The 15,295-nt window shown below is 40.4% G+C and overlaps 1 protein-coding gene across 1 annotated transcript; it reads left to right on the forward strand.

The window, feature by feature from the left end:
• The first annotated feature begins 2,010 nt into the window (after positions 1–2,010).
• UBLCP1 (ubiquitin like domain containing CTD phosphatase 1) lies at positions 2,011–14,628 on the forward strand. The gene is made up of 11 exons (XM_041482019.1): positions 2,011–2,652; positions 3,945–4,304; positions 5,147–5,238; positions 5,629–5,714; positions 5,803–5,918; positions 6,989–7,087; positions 8,065–8,102; positions 10,219–10,317; positions 10,760–10,876; positions 12,206–12,333; positions 13,613–14,628. Exons 2-11 carry the CDS (start codon positions 4,151–4,153, stop codon positions 13,638–13,640), a joined length of 957 nt encoding a protein of 318 aa, XP_041337953.1. The 5' UTR covers positions 2,011–2,652; positions 3,945–4,150; the 3' UTR covers positions 13,641–14,628.
• Positions 14,629–15,295: the final 667 nt, after the last annotated feature.

Consider the following 15,295-nt stretch of genomic DNA (forward strand, 5'->3'; position numbering starts at 1 on the left):
AATAAAATTATGTATTTATCTGCACCACGTGAATCTTGTCAGGATCAGAGCATCTTTCAAGGATACCAAAACATCAGCATCAGACCAGAAATTAAATATGCATTCTTATACTTTTTCATATCACTCCTCAAAGAAAAAACAAAACAAAACCCAAAACCCTACTGCCTCCTTTTCAAGAGAGCTTTCTAAAGGCCAAACCAGAAAAGAACAAAATATATTTTTAACAAAATTGCAAATACAGAGGTGATCACACTGGATGTCATTTTTGTAGCCTGAATTTTAAGCAGGCCTGGAGGGTGCATATTTTCATGACAGGGTGTGACTTTAATTACCAGTTGCAGCTTTGGAAGCATTCCAGCACTACTGTAACATGCTGCCTCTGTGCAGAGGACAACTGTGTGTCATTCCAGCAAAAAGCAAACCCTTGGTGACTGGGACACAAGCAGAGTGACTGGTTTTATGTGGATTTAGGTGCAGTCAGAAACTAAACTTGACAAGAACAGTTGTTACAATAGTTTCCCATTTGTACCACTCTTCTAGAAACAAAAGTGGTGTTTTTACATAAAACTTGAATACAGAACAAACTGAAAGTACATATCCAGCGAGGAAATTAAATGAATGTCCTCTCAGCAAGGAGATCAGGCTTCTACAGAGTTTCTGGTTATACTGCCCTTCTCTACTGAGATTCCCTTACAGCAGGAATGGCTCCTGCAAGTTCCAGCAGCCACTCTGAAGAAACTTCTACTCAGTGTATAGCTGTTTACCTCTGCTCTTTTGTTCCATTCCCTACTTATTACCAAGTTAAACAGGAAAAAATTATCTACCATCTCAACACTGCAAGACATAAGGTAATGGAGGACTGAAACCATCACTTCCTTCCTCAAATTTAACACCACCTCTACTGACACCAAGCTGAACCAGTTTCTGTCATCTCCACGTGATTTCACATAAGGAACCACACTTTCCCACAGAATAATGCTCTTCCCTTTAAACTGTTTCTGCAAAGCAGAACCACCAAGTGAAAAAGTTCATTTTGTGGCAAAGTCTATTTTTTCCTTCTACATCTCTTGCCTAAGCACAGAACCACTGCAGCTGAAGGCAGTTCCCAAGAATCCCAACAGGAGTCAAAAAGTGTCAACAGACACCACAACGTGCCTGTAAAGAGTCAGTTTTAGAGCAAAGAGAGTTTTGAGTCACAGAATCACAGAATGGTTTGGGTTGGGAAGGACCTTCAGAGTAATTTCCTTCCAAACCCTCAGATGTGGGAAAACACCTTCCCCTGGACCAGGCTGCTCAGAGCTCCATCCAACCTGGCCCTGGACACTTCCAGGGATGGGATAGACACAACTTCTCTGGAAAACCTGTTCCAGGGCCTCACCACCCTCACAGAAAATAATTTCTTGCTAATATCCAATCTAAACCCACTCTCTTACAATTTGAAACTGATCTCCCTTGTCCTGTCACTCCAGGCCACCGTAAAGAGCCTCTCTCCATCTTCCTTGTCATCTCCCTTCAGGTCCTGGAAAGCTGCAATTAGATGGCCCTGAAACCTTCCCTTCTGCAGGTGAACAATCCCAGCTGTCCCAGCCTTTCCTCCCAGCAGAGCTGCTCCATCCCTCTGATCATCCTGGTGCCTCCTCTGCGCTCGCTCCAGCAGCTCCATGTCCTTTCTACCCCAGAACTGGAAGCAGCTCTGCAGGGTCTCAGGCGTGATCCCTGGGCACAGAACAATATGAATAAACAAAAGGAAACAGACAATAAACTCCTTTCACAGCTGGCAGTGTAAGCCACACTCATGCCAGCAGCTGCCCGTGCAAGTCGCCTCTCCGGCCTCCCCGGGGCCGCGGCGCAGCTCTGCCTCAGGCCGGCTCTGAGGGGGCGAGGGCTCCGCGGCGCTCCGTCCCGCTCTGCTGCGTGACCGCCGGGAGCAGCCCCGCGGAGCTCCCGCTCCCCGCCCGGGCCAGACCCGCAGCATCCCCCGCGGGGCTCGGCGCTGCCCGGTGCCGGGGCAGCCTCGGCGGGGCGGGAGAGCCCCGCTGACACCGAGCAGCTGGCGGCCCCAAAGCCCGTCGCACAACTGTTAGGGCGCTGTGGGAAGCGCGGCCCCGAGCGCTCCGCGGGCACTTGGGGTGTTTCAGGGGGTTTGGGTTTGTGTTGCTTAGCGGAGCTCAGAGATGTGGATGCTTGTCTTCAGAGTCCTCCAAGGACAGTGGTGTAGTGCTGCAATGTGACAGCAGAACTGGAAGGCTTTCTCTGACCCGTGGGTTTCCAACCCGTTGGGTCTTGGTGGCCCAAGGGTCTTGTAAAGGCTTTGAAGATGAAATTAACCAAAGGAAGCAAAATTAGCTTCAGTTCTACACAGCACCCAGCTCCGATGGTGGAACCCTTGGAAATCCCTGTGTCTTTTTCTGCTCCCAAACCATTTTCCCATTTTCCTTGATTTGGACCCCTGAGTGTTTTGGCAGGGAATAAAAGTGTCTTATTTCCTGTAGCATTTGTCGCTATAGATCTGTGAGGATCGAGGGCTGGTCAGGTGCTCAGCTTTGGAGGGATGATCTTTTCAGTTTAGCGCTGGACAGAGACTGCAGAAGTTTTCTTACAGTTCTTGCCCTGTGCATGTCCTTGCAGAATGATTTAAGGTGTATGGTACAGGTAAGGAAACAGACAATAAACTCTCCTTTCTGACTTGGTCTAAGGATTATGGATGGGAATAATTTATGATAATGACACCATACAGACTTAGCCTCAGTAGAATTTCATTGTGCTTCTAAGACCTCTTTTTCATGAGTCTTTTTCACCGTGTCATACCAGGTCCCAGTCTGTCTGATTTGACAGTTTTGGGGGGAAAAAATAAATTCATTTCCCAGTGATACAAGTTTTCCTCTTCAATTTGTTTTCATGGCTCTCAGAAGCAGTAGTGTGGAGGTGAGGTTTGTAGTGTCCTTAGCAAGGAGGTTGTACCTAGACTAATTCTCATCTGCTCTGAGCTTGGTGGCTATGCCTGAGCAATTGCAGGTTTCTTCCCCGTAGCCTTTACTGTGTAAAAGAGAAAGATTTTTTTCTGAGTGTGGGTAATTTCTGAGAATACAAAGCCAGAGAGGAAGAAGGATCAGAGTTTTGGGTTCTGAGATTTTTTTAGAATTGCTAGACCTGCATTTCTTGAAGGTTGATAACCCTAGATTTTTCACAGATCTGCTCTCTTTTTGAATATCAGTCATTTGAGGACAATTTCACCATCAGTGGTGCAGAGGCCTTCTCTGCATCCCCTGACTGTCTGTAGCAGCCTTTTCATACCTTTCTATCTCCTTGATTCTATTTCTAAGCCCTAACAGAGAAAAAAACATATTCTTCCTTTGCATTAAGCTAAAAATCTTGTTTTTCTGCTGTGTTTGATGTAGGACTAAACTGTTAAATACAATTTGTATAAACGATGCTGTGTAAATTAAAGATAGTATAATTATGGTTATTTTGTCAGCACTGCCATGAAAATGCAGTTCTTTGAGTGTAATTGCATTGTGTGGGTGTGTGTTTTGGCTTTGTTTTCAAATTCCTGCTTTGATATTGCTACAGTGAGATGTGACCTGGGGTGTGCATTAGTGCAGGTATTGCACAGTGGAAGGGATTAGAGAAATCCAGTGCCAAAAATGGACTGTTGGGCCGAGAACTATTTTTATGTGCTCATATCTGCTAGGGATTTCATATTTGCTGTTGTGTTATTGCATCTGTAAAGGCACCCATGGCTGGTTTGGTTGCATAAGTGTTGCAGAGGACATTTCTGAGCTTTGCAATGGCTTTTGTGGTGCTGCAGTGCTCTGCTCGAGTGTGCAGTGCACAGGCTGTACCTGCACAGAGCACCCAGCAGATGTGAATGTGACATTGCTAAAAACATCAGAGTGGAACTCAAAGCCCCAGTTTTAACACTGTTCTTTCTCCCTTTGTTTCAGCACTTTCTCAACACGTTTATCATCTGCTCAGGGGAAACAAACAGCTCTTTGATGTCCAATATAATAAAGAATCAAGAATGCTTTAAGTAGATGTTGTGGTTTGTCTTCTGGAAAGAGTAGTTCTCCTCTTTCTTCCTTACGTGATCTTTGTGTTTCCCTCCTGCAGCAGATTTTTCAGACAGTAACACTGAACATATGCTTCAAGGATGTCTCTCTCTCTCATAATAAAATGGGGTGGACAGGAGTACACAATAACCTCGCTGTCAGAAGAAGACACAGTGTTGGACCTGAAACAGTCTCTGAAGGGCCTCACTGGAGTGTTACCAGAGCGTCAGAAACTTCTTGGGCTTAAAATGAAGGGTAACTGTCCTTATTTACTGCTTGTTGGGGATGTGCCTGAGGTGTTTAAGGACAAACATCCCCTAATCCTAGGCAGGATGTGTGCACTAACAGAGCATCCACTTCCCAGCTGTAGCTCTGGAATGAGCATGAATACAGACACTTCACACATCACTGGATATTGTTTATTATGAATACATCTATCTGGTCATTTTTTAGTGGTTCACACTGCCCTGTCCTAGTGGGGAGGAGAATTGAGAACAAAAAAAAGTAAACCTCATGGGTTGAGATAAGAAGAGTTCAGTGACTGAAAGATAATAAAATATTATACTAATTATTATAGTAATAGTAATGAAAAGAGGAGAAACAGGCACAAAACCCAAGAGAAAGCAGTGCCACAATGCAGTTGCTCACCACCCACTGAGCAATGCCCATCCAGTCCCTGAGCAGCAGTCCGTGTCTCCCAGCCAATTCCCCCCTGTTTATGCCCTGGCCATGAGGTGCTGTGCTGTGGAATATCCCTGTGCCCAGTTCCCCCAGCTCCTTGTGCACCTGCTCACTGTCAGAGCACAGGAAACTGAAAAGTCCTTGGTTTAGAGCAAGCACTGCTTGGCACCAGCTAAACCATTGGTGTGCCATCAACATAATTCTCAAATTAAACCCAAAACCCAGCACTGCACCAGTTGCCAAGAAGAAAATCAACTCAATCCCAGCCAAAACCAAGAACTGTATGTGGAAGATGATGATAACACCGCTTGGTGTAGCTGGTATTTTACAGGGAGCTTATTTCAATTACACATGGAATGTATTGACATTTTTCTAAAATCTCTACCTCAATTTAAAAAAAAAAATCTGCATTACAGGCAAACCTGCAGATGATGATGTTAAGCTTGGAGCCCTCAAGTTGAAACCAAATACTAAGATAATGATGATGGGCACTCGTGAAGAGAGTTTGGTAAATAATTTGCTTGTTTATTAGCTTAAACAGCAAAAGATGCTCAGTTTCTTCTAATTGTGATTTTAAATTTTGAATTTTCCAGTTATCATTTTAAAAAATGATAGTACAATAGATTTCTGTTGGTGTTTTTTAATATAAAATAAATTTTGCTGCAGAACTCTTAGAGCAGTGTACTCATGAAATTCCTGTGGTGTTCTGCACTTGAAGTACAAACCTATTATTGTGATACTCACTAACTTTTTAAACCTGAACAATCATCAGTATACTTTAGTAATTTTTTCCACTAGTAAAGTGAAACAATTTTGGTTAAACAGTACTCCTGCCCTGTATCCATTGTTATTTTCCCTCTCTGATCCTTGTTATCTTGTATTATTTTCATTCCTCCAGGAAGATGTCCTTGGGCCACCTCCAGATAATGATGATGTGGTCAATGACTTTGACATTGAAGAGGAAGTTGTGGAAGTAGAAAATAGGTTAGGAGTTTAAGCTGTTAAAACAGTTTGTTATTGACTGTAGAGTGTACATTTTAATTAACTGTAACTTTTTGCACTGTTACATCAGGGAAGAAAATCTACTAAAAATTTCCCGTAGAGTTAAAGAATACAAGGTGGAAATTCTGAATCCCCCTAGAGAAGGAAAAAAGCTGCTGGTGCTAGATGTTGATTATACACTATTTGGTGAGTTTTTATGCAATTTGTGGGTTTTCTTTGTTTAAGAGTTTGATTTATTTGCCAGATCAGGTTTCTTGATTTTTGCTTTGCTGTGTTTTACAACATAACTTCTGCTTTGTATGAGAAAATTCTGCTTCTGCTCGAATTTTAAAAAGCATGTTAAAATGTTGCATGTTGTTGGTTTTAGTGCAGCAACTATTTAATTGCTGCAAAAAGACATAAAAAGCAACAATTTAGTCTTTTGTCCTGATAGTCTTTCCCTTGATAACTTGTATCTTGACCATCACAGTAGCAGGGCAAGATATTGTAAAATAATGATCCCATTCTGTACCTGATTGACTCTACTTTTGGGGGGTGTGGGAGAACAGCTTCAAATTTTATTTACATATCATTACTAAACATTCACAAAAACACGTTTTTCTTGAAAATTCTGTCAAGCTGGTTTTTTTTGAAAGCCAGATTTTTCCTTCTAACTTAAGTTTCTGGTTTGTAGGTATGCCATGGCAGCATGACTGTGAGCAGTAAATAATACCTTCCCTTATGCCTTTCCTTAGCTTTCCTTTTTGATGGCATTTGTTTCCAATCTGACATCAAAATTCAACCTATCTCCAAGTTTAAACTTTCTATTGAGAGGTCTTCTGCTGACAGATTTTGCAGCAGTTTTGGAATTGGAGCAGGAATGTTTGCATCTCTGAAATGAGCTTGATATATGTTCACACAATTAACTGCACTAGGCTTGAAAGAATCTGTTTCCTATCTGGCTAGTTACCAATTTGCTAAGTGCACAGATGATTTTCCCTGGCTCTTCAAAGATATTCATACTCAGAGACCTCTTGATTTAATTATTGCTAAGCCCTCAAGTAGTTGTGAGACCAACAGGTAAATATTCCCTCTGCTTTGTCTTTCCACCTTTAAAATGGGAATGGGAGTTTGATATCAAATCATTCATGACCTTAAAATGCTTCAGTGCTCCCCTCATGAAACTCTTTGAGTCTGTGGATAGAAAGGAAAATCAGACTGAACTTTAATATCTAATACTCTAATACTGAATTGCTTAGCTGTTATATTCTGTTTAGACCACAGGTCATGTGCTGAAACTGGGGTAGAGCTGATGAGGCCATACCTTCATGAATTCCTGACTTCTGCATATGAGGACTATGACATTGTAATTTGGTGTAAGTATTATACTCTATGCCTAAGAATTTATTGTAAATTGTCATCCAGAGCAGAGACTCCAGGTGGGAGGCTTTTATATTGCTTTTTAGTATGAGTCACAAGATCGAAAGTGATACAGAAACATTTGGCTGTAATTTGCACAACTATTAGAGGTATTTCAGAAAAATACCAATTCTTATGTGAAAAGCCCGACATACTGCTCACAGGAATGGGTCTAGTCACAGGATAAAGCTCAGCATCACTTCACTGAGTGTTTCTTTGTACAAAGAAGTGCTTGGAACAGAGATGTATAATCAACATTAGAACACTGTTTGATAGTGATTTTACAAATAATCTCAGTGCAGACAGCACATAGTGAATTGCCTAATGACTCAAACTCTCCTGTCTGCAGGGGTGCTTGGTTGATCCTTTGCCTTTGCATTCTAGTTCAATTCCTGTCCAACAGCTGGAGAGCAGACTTTAGCCAATGCAGGGTTCAAACCATATTAAAATTCAAACCATAACAAAATTCTATTTTCATAATCTTGAACAATGTTTCTCCATATTCTTCAATCAGCAAGCAATGTTGACACTTTGTCCTTTCCAGATTTTATGTATTCCTATCATTGTTTCCAGGAGGAAATCCTGCACAGGCAGTGGGGTTCCTCAAGCCAGGTGTATCCATGGTCATACAGACTGTGGTTCAGTAACAGCTGATCTAGAAAATGGTTTAAATATTTGCAGTGCTTCATCTAGTTGTTCATTTGAAAAGTAAGCTTTTCCAAATAAAAATAGACTTCCATGAAGGGAGACTTTCTTTAAGGCCCTAAAAGCTGCAGCAAAGGTGGATCTTTCTAAAATTAAATTTTGTGTAAAAAATTGACATATTAAGTGAACAAGTTCCTAGCAGTGGTTTTTTTTTGGTTTTTTTTTTTTTTTGCCTGCCAATGACTTATTTTGATAAAGTATTATTTCTGTTTTTTCCCTTTTGTTTCAGCTGCTACTAATATGAAGTGGATTGAAGCCAAAATGAAAGTAAGTTGTTCTGAAAACGTGTGATTTGTTTCTGGTCTGGGTAACCCTTCATGCAGTTGTGCTCATGCTCAGCGTTGTAGAGCAGGTTAGAAACAGGGGAGGTTGTATGAATCATAACTGAGTTGTTTCAATTTCCACAGTCACTTGAAATGATCTTTATCACAGAACTAGATTAAATCTAATTTTAGAATTCCACACAAACTATCAGCAGTAGGTGCTAAATTTAGCAGAACTAAACACAAGTCAGTACCTGCTGAAACTTGGATTTGTCACGCAGCCCTGCACAGTTGCTTTCATCTTACCTCTAATTATAGAGCTCCAGTCTTGAAATGTGATTTTTTTAAAGGAACAGACAGATGTGACATGCTGGAGTAGGTTAGCAAGAGGAAACTCTTCTCATATTTATCTTTACCTCTTGCAGCTGGGGGTTCTGTTGCTTCCTCTGCCTTATTAAACATCCCATAAGAGCTCTTTCACTTTCTGGTTTCTTCCCTACTGGAATCAGGCAGGAAGCCAGTTTTGAACAGCTGACCTCGTGGTAAACATATTTACAGTCAGCTTTAAATCTAATGAGCTTACTAAGAATTGCTGTGTATTTGGTTGGTGGGTTAGGGGTTTTTTGTGTTTATAAATCAAAAGTTATTTCCATTCCAGGAAAAACCTTTCCAAATTTAAGCTTTTATTATGGACTATTTTTTCAGGTTTTCACAGAGCAAAACACATTTTTCCAGCGTTCTCTTTCTCAAAATAATTAATTGCTACAATTTTTTCTGAACAAAAATGCCTCTTAGAAATGATAATCTTTAGTCAGAACTATGTAGTAGAGTTAGTGCAAGTAAAATCAGTGCTGAGCCTTGCAAACATTGCATTCTTGTGGTAGTGTCACATATTTATATTGTGTTGTCACAGCAGTGCTAGGACTCAATCTTGTGGAAAACCAAGGGTTTTTGTTCAAAACTGGGCTTTTTCCCCTGCACTGGTCATCTTTCTGCATTTCCAAGTTGTTTTTCCATCCTTCCTCCTGGACCCTGATCCACTGAGATTCCCACCACTAGATGCCACTTTCTGTTTCTCCTTAAACTGATGGCACCAGGGGTACTTACCTCCCAGGGTTTCACTTTTGGTCAGGGAGCTGTGATTTCAGAAATAGCTGGCATTAAAGTTTCTGGTTTCAAGTACAAAGCAGGAACAGCATTTAAAAGAAGAGAGTATCAGACAAGCAGATTTAATCTCTCAGTTACCACCCTTTTATGCCTGAAATTCAAACATTCTTGAACAGCTGGTTCTGTCAGTGTAACAGGATACTGACCCAGGTAGGAAGAGCATTTCATTTGCAAGATTGCTTTTTTAAATAAAAGCAAATCAGGTAAGTGTGGCTGGATAGTTGCAAGAGAGCTGCTGCAGTGGGTATTTTCTCACTGTTACTCAGATTTGCATATTGCTGCTGTTTCACACACCAGAAATTGTCAGCAATATCTGTGTTGTACCAAGTCAGCAGATTTTACTGGTACTTTTCAGCTTTGGAAAGGATCTGAAATGGAAATTATGCTCCCTTATCTAGTCTTAAGTTTTTTATTTCTAAAAAGGTTATTTTACTTAGAATATTTCAGGAGTTACCAAATCTTAAAAGTGCAAGTTGACACTTACATTGGTTATCTTGGACATGTGCAGGAGGGAACAGTGACAGAGAGATGTTCCTGGGTATTCCATCTTGGATTAGGCTGTGATTTGTGCAGATCACTGTGAGGAACAAAGAGCAGCCAGAACACAATTGTAAAGTTAAGTTGAGGTGTGGAGAACTTGTGAGAGGTTGTGCATTAAGGTATGAGCAAAACCTCTCTGCATTTTGCCTTCTCTGCAAAGTTGCTTTGATTTTCTGCCAGCATCAGCTGTTAAGTTCCTGATATTAAACACTAAAAATAAATCCCTGTGTGCACTTTTATGATCCTCATTATGTAACAAATGCAAATTTCCCCAGGTATCTATTTTTAGTGTGTCTCTGGTAAACCTCCACAGCTCACCCCGTGACAAACAATGTACTATAATTGTGGTTCCAGTTGTTGAGCAGTAAAACTGTCATAATTAGAAGCTTTAATCATAAATCTTTGTGATGCAGGAGCTTGGGGTGAGTACCAATGCAAACTACAAGATCACTTTCATGCTGGATAGTGCTGCCATGATAACAGTGCACACTCCTCGGAGAGGACTCATAGATGTAAGTACCAATTTTTCTCCTAATCTTTTTCTACATTCAGCTGGCATTTTGTCACACCCCTTTAAAATACTCAACAAGAAAAGTTGTTTGAGGGTTTTCATGCAATAAAACTGCAAGAATCTTGGAACCACAGATTTTTTTCTACTGAAGGTCTATTAATGTTTTGAGTGGTATCTTTAGAAGTCACAGCTTTCAAATCAAACAGTAGGTAACTGTTGCAAGAAAAGTTAGTGCCAACAGAAAGGTTTTCCTTAGTGTGGGGGGTATTTATGTTACATTATTTCACATCTTCCTTTGTTAAAGCCAAACTACCTGCTAATGGTAAAGCAAAGGAATACAAGTGTTCATTCAGGTTAGGACTCAGGTTCCTATAGATGGCATTTTCATCTCCTGCACGTGATCTCATTTACCTCAGGTACCTTGTATTGTGTTGTGTTTGCAGGTGAAGCCTCTTGGTGTTATCTGGGGAAAGTTTTCAGAATATTACAGCAAAAAAAATACTATTATGTTTGATGATATTGGCCGAAACTTCCTGATGAACCCACAGAACGGACTCAAGGTAATGGAAACTGGAATTTTCATTTACTGCTACTTTTTCTTGATACTTCAAGTAGTACTTTCTCCTACTTCTTTGCTGTAGCATAAAGAAAGACTATTCTTAACTAGCAAAAATTCATGTTTTGTTAAACCTTTTAACTCACAGTGCCATTTGTCTGGTTTAGTATTTCCTTAATAGTAGTATTAAATAAACGTTGTGTCACTATTAAGTGAGTGTTTAAGAGATTACCAAACTCAATGAAATTGTTATTTCTGCCTGAGTTACACCTGCAAGCTGTAATCAGCCTGGGCATTGCTGACAGGCACCATTGAAAATGTGATGTTCAATCTCCATAGTGGTCATATTCAAAAATAAGTCAAACAACAAATGGCTGTACTTCATGATAGCATGACAGGATAATCACAAGTATTCTATACGAGAAATAATTAGTACCTTGAGCCATTTTGACTATAGAACAGCAAATATTTCATTTTATACAACTGTCAACCAGTGTGTGCTCTGTTATTACTGCTGGTTCCAAATAAGAATGCAGCTTAAATTTCTACATACATGTGATGGTAGAACAGTGTTGTACTAAAAGAACTCGCATCAATCTCTCGAAAAAAGAAAAAGGTGTTTTCAAATGCAGAAGTTCAAGATGGTATCTCTTTGAAAGTATCCATGACGTGAAGAGGAGAGCAGTTGATGAGATCTAGCAAGATTATCTTAACTGGAAGGAGAATCAGGAATAGCAAAGATCTTGCTGGGAGGGGATTATCCAGAGAGGTCCCTCTAGCTCAGATTGGAAAAATGTTTGTCAAAGTATTGTTAACAGCTGCAGACAAGAGCACTGAATCACTAAAACAAGGCCCAGGTGTAATGTATTCCAAGCTTTGCTTCTGATACCTCTTTTCACAGCAGCTCTGGTTGTAGTCAAGGGCTTTTTGCTGAAAAAAAGCATCTGGTTCCAATGATACCACACAGAACGCTGAGCTGAAAACCCCTCCTGCAAAAACCTCTGTGAAATCCATTAGAAAATGTGGCAGTCCATTCCAGATCATTTTATCAGTCTGTCTGTGGTGGGGAGGGAAAGGCTTGAAGAATTGCAAGAGAAAAGAATTTTTTTCTGGTTGGTGCAAGGTAAAAACCCCTCAGTCCAGTTTGCATGAACAGGACAAATTGGATCTGACCACTGCTGGAGAAGGTTTTTTTTTCCTCTTACCTGTGAAAAGTTGTAACTTGTCATAGTACTGAAAATATATTTTAGTCAGATGGTAAATGATAGAGAATCTAAAGCTTTTTTTCTTTCTGTGAGCAAATGGTTATACCCAGTTTCTTTCTTTTGTACAGATAAGGCCTTTTATGAAAGCACATTTAAATCGGGATAAAGACAAGGAGCTTCTAAAGCTCACCCAATACCTCAAAGAAATAGCAAAATTAGATGACTTTTTGGAGCTGAATCACAAACATTGGGAAAGGTAAGAAAAAAGGCAAAATTCTTGCTTCCTTTTGTCCCTGACCCTACATGGAACTGATGAACTTTATAACTTACAGTTATAAAGGTCCTTTAGTTTGAGGAGAATTTTAATAGGGCTCTAGTGTTGGGTCAGCTTCCCTAAAATGACAAGATTTTGACAGAATGCATCTGTGTTTTCCTACTTCTCCAGTACCCAGCACTGCCAATAATGCAATTATGCATCCTAAAAGGAAAAGAATTTTGAAGGAACATGGTCCCTGGAAACCTCTTTCTTTCCACCCCAGCAAAGTTAGATTGTGGGTTCAGATCCCAAATCCTTTAAGGCAACTTTTCCAGCCTTGAAAGCTTTGTTGTGTTAGTGTAGTTCTTAGGCACATCCAGGTTGGGTGGTATTGCAGGATTCAACAGCTCCAAGTAACTGTCTTACAAAGAGTTTTCCAAGTGCTCAGGGCACCAGTTAGCATCCTAATTCCTTCTTGCTAGGAAGTGATTAACTGAAGGGCTTCAGCAAAATTATCCTTAGTTTTATGCAACAGCCAGAGGTTTCAATGCATGTGAAGAAAAACTGTTGAAAAACCACTGCTTTGGTGTTTAAAAAATAGAGCATTACAGGCTTGGTACAAATTTTCTTTTCTGAATAGAACGGAAAGTGAAATGTTAAACTTTAAAAGCAGTGAAATTCACTGGATATTTCACACTGTCAGTGAAATTGGTTTGATTCTTTCTCCTAGAGTATTTGCAAAGCCTTTTCACATCACACAGGCAGATTGCTGCAGCTCTGGTGCTAAGAGAGGTGTGAGATCAGAATACAAGCAGTTTGGAGTCACTCAGACTCTCCAGAGAAGCTGCTGGAGGGCTGTTCTTTTCAGGTTATGCTGCATCAGTCCATTAAAGTCCTGAATTTATTTGAAGGAGTGCCATTACTAATGGGCCTTTTCATCTTAAAGGATATAAAAGCCACTTCTCCAACTGATGTAATTTTCCATCCTCTTAGAATGAAACAGGTTTCCATTTCCTTCCTCCCTTTTGTTTAAAAAGTCTGATAGAGTCTAACTAAAACATGACTTTGAATTACCGCAAGATAACCTATCGTAGAATTGAAAGATGTTGAAATTAAATAAAAATCATAAGTGGTATTGATTGCATTTCTAATTTTTTGGTTATCAGTAGGAGGATTGTTGGTGAGAAAAGAAAGCAGAGTCATACTTTGATCTTAAGATCTCAGGTATATTTGTGGCCACCTCTTACTTGGTGAAAAACTCTACTTTTGTTTCTTTCAGGTATCTTTCAAAGAAGCAAGGACAATAACAATAATAAAACTGTGTGGCACTGAATTGAAGGGAACATCACTAAGATCATTGGACTTTTCCTTGCTTTTGTGCTAGAGTATAATAGTGCTGGACACTGGACCCAATGCCAGAACGACTGCTAAACTTGGTCTTCCAGCTGGTTGGTTGTGGGTTTTTTAAAAGATCACAGCAATAAGCTCAAAGTGGGAGAAACAAGTCAGTTGCTTTTTCTTGCATTCAGTTCTGGTGTTACTTCTCAAAATACTTTCCTCTCCTTTGCTGCTGAAGTATAACCATAACCATCAAAGACCAAAACCATTCTGAGACTAGAAAAAAAATATTTAGACCAAAAATGTTGATTAAAAAGCCAGCCTTGGCAGTGTGTGAATTGTATAAGTCCTCTATTCCCTCCATCTTTAGAAACAGTCTCCCTCTCCCATTCCAGTATTTAAGTCTATAAATTACAAGTTGTCTAAGTTTGGTATGTATTAGTATGTCAGTGTTTCTCTGTGCAAGACAGTAAGATGGGAAAGTACCACCTCTGTGGCCAGTTTACCCCAGTGTGTGAACTTGTACTATAAAGCAGTGTTTACTGGAAAACAAAAGATTGAAGTTTGAGGGAGAGAAACCCACTGTTATTTGACCAGTGAAAAGCAGTCTGCCTGAAAAATCCCCATATCTCAGATAAAGGGTTTAAACCTCAGATGGGAAAGTCACATTCCTAACAAAGCATGAACAAAACCCTTGTTCTCTTCTAGCTAAATCTTGTCAAAGTGCAAACACTGTGTTTAAATACAATATTCAGCCATACTGTTCTTAAAATATCATTTACTTGCGCTGCTTATGCCTGCACTATAGAAGTGTGATGTGACTGCTGTTTGGCATTTCCAACACTTGTGCATTATGCAGTTCATGGATTTGAAAGAAGACTGACCCTTTCAAATAAAAAATGGTATATATTGTTCTTAAGGAACTATAGCAGTTGTGTAAATAATAAATACCTTTTTTCATACTTTGTGTCCTGTGCTGCCTTCAGTATTTAGCTTGCATAACAGAGGAACCATCAATAATAATTCGGGGGGGATCAGAGACACTGGGTTTGCATCAGGAGGTGAATAAGAACCTGGTATGTGCCTCTGTGGATTAGGGAAGTGGTGCAGCACCAGGCTGGCCAGGAAAGGAGCCCTGACAGCACATGTCAGGCTGTCAGGACAGCAGGCACAAATGAGCTGCTGGGCTGAGCACACGAGGCTCCGGCTCAGTGACCTGTCAGAAAACATCCAGGTCCTTGTTCAGGGCTCTGTGTGCTTTAGTGCCAACCCCAGCTGCCTTTGACAGAGCAAACCAGAAACCTGATGCATAAAAGTGGTGCTTTAGGTAAGCATGGAGGGTGAAGAGCTGCAGTTTTGTCTCCTAGAGCTGATTTCTGATCAAGGAGCTGCCTGACCCCTGTACAGACAGCACAGGGAGAATTCCTGAGCTTACAACAGTGATCCTTTCCTGGAAAAGCTGCAGCAGCAGAGATCATGGAACGTGGGACTGGTGTATGGTGCACTGGAATTCCTTTGACTTTGAACAGTGGAAAGAAGTCAAGGCATTGCAATTAAATCAGCTGTTGAGTTTGTGCTGGGCAGAGAGAGAAATCCAAACCAAGGGAATGTATTTAAACATGTG

The sequence above is a fragment of the Pyrgilauda ruficollis genome, unplaced genomic scaffold (genome assembly GCF_017590135.1).
Source record: "Pyrgilauda ruficollis isolate IOZ18807 unplaced genomic scaffold, ASM1759013v1 scaffold57, whole genome shotgun sequence".
In the NCBI taxonomy this organism is placed as follows: domain Eukaryota; kingdom Metazoa; phylum Chordata; class Aves; order Passeriformes; family Passeridae; genus Pyrgilauda; species Pyrgilauda ruficollis.

Bases quoted from the DNA above. Each gene is read 5' to 3' on its own strand.
- UBLCP1 (XM_041482019.1), top strand. From the start codon at position 4,151: ATGTCTCTCTCTCTCATAATAAAATGGGGTGGACAGGAGTACACAATA. The intron at 5,239-5,628 runs GTAAATAATTTG...TCATTCCTCCAG, and splicing joins GCACTCGTGAAGAGAGTTTG to GAAGATGTCCTTGGGCCACC. The intron at 5,715-5,802 runs GTTAGGAGTTTA...CTGTTACATCAG, and splicing joins GTTGTGGAAGTAGAAAATAG to GGAAGAAAATCTACTAAAAA.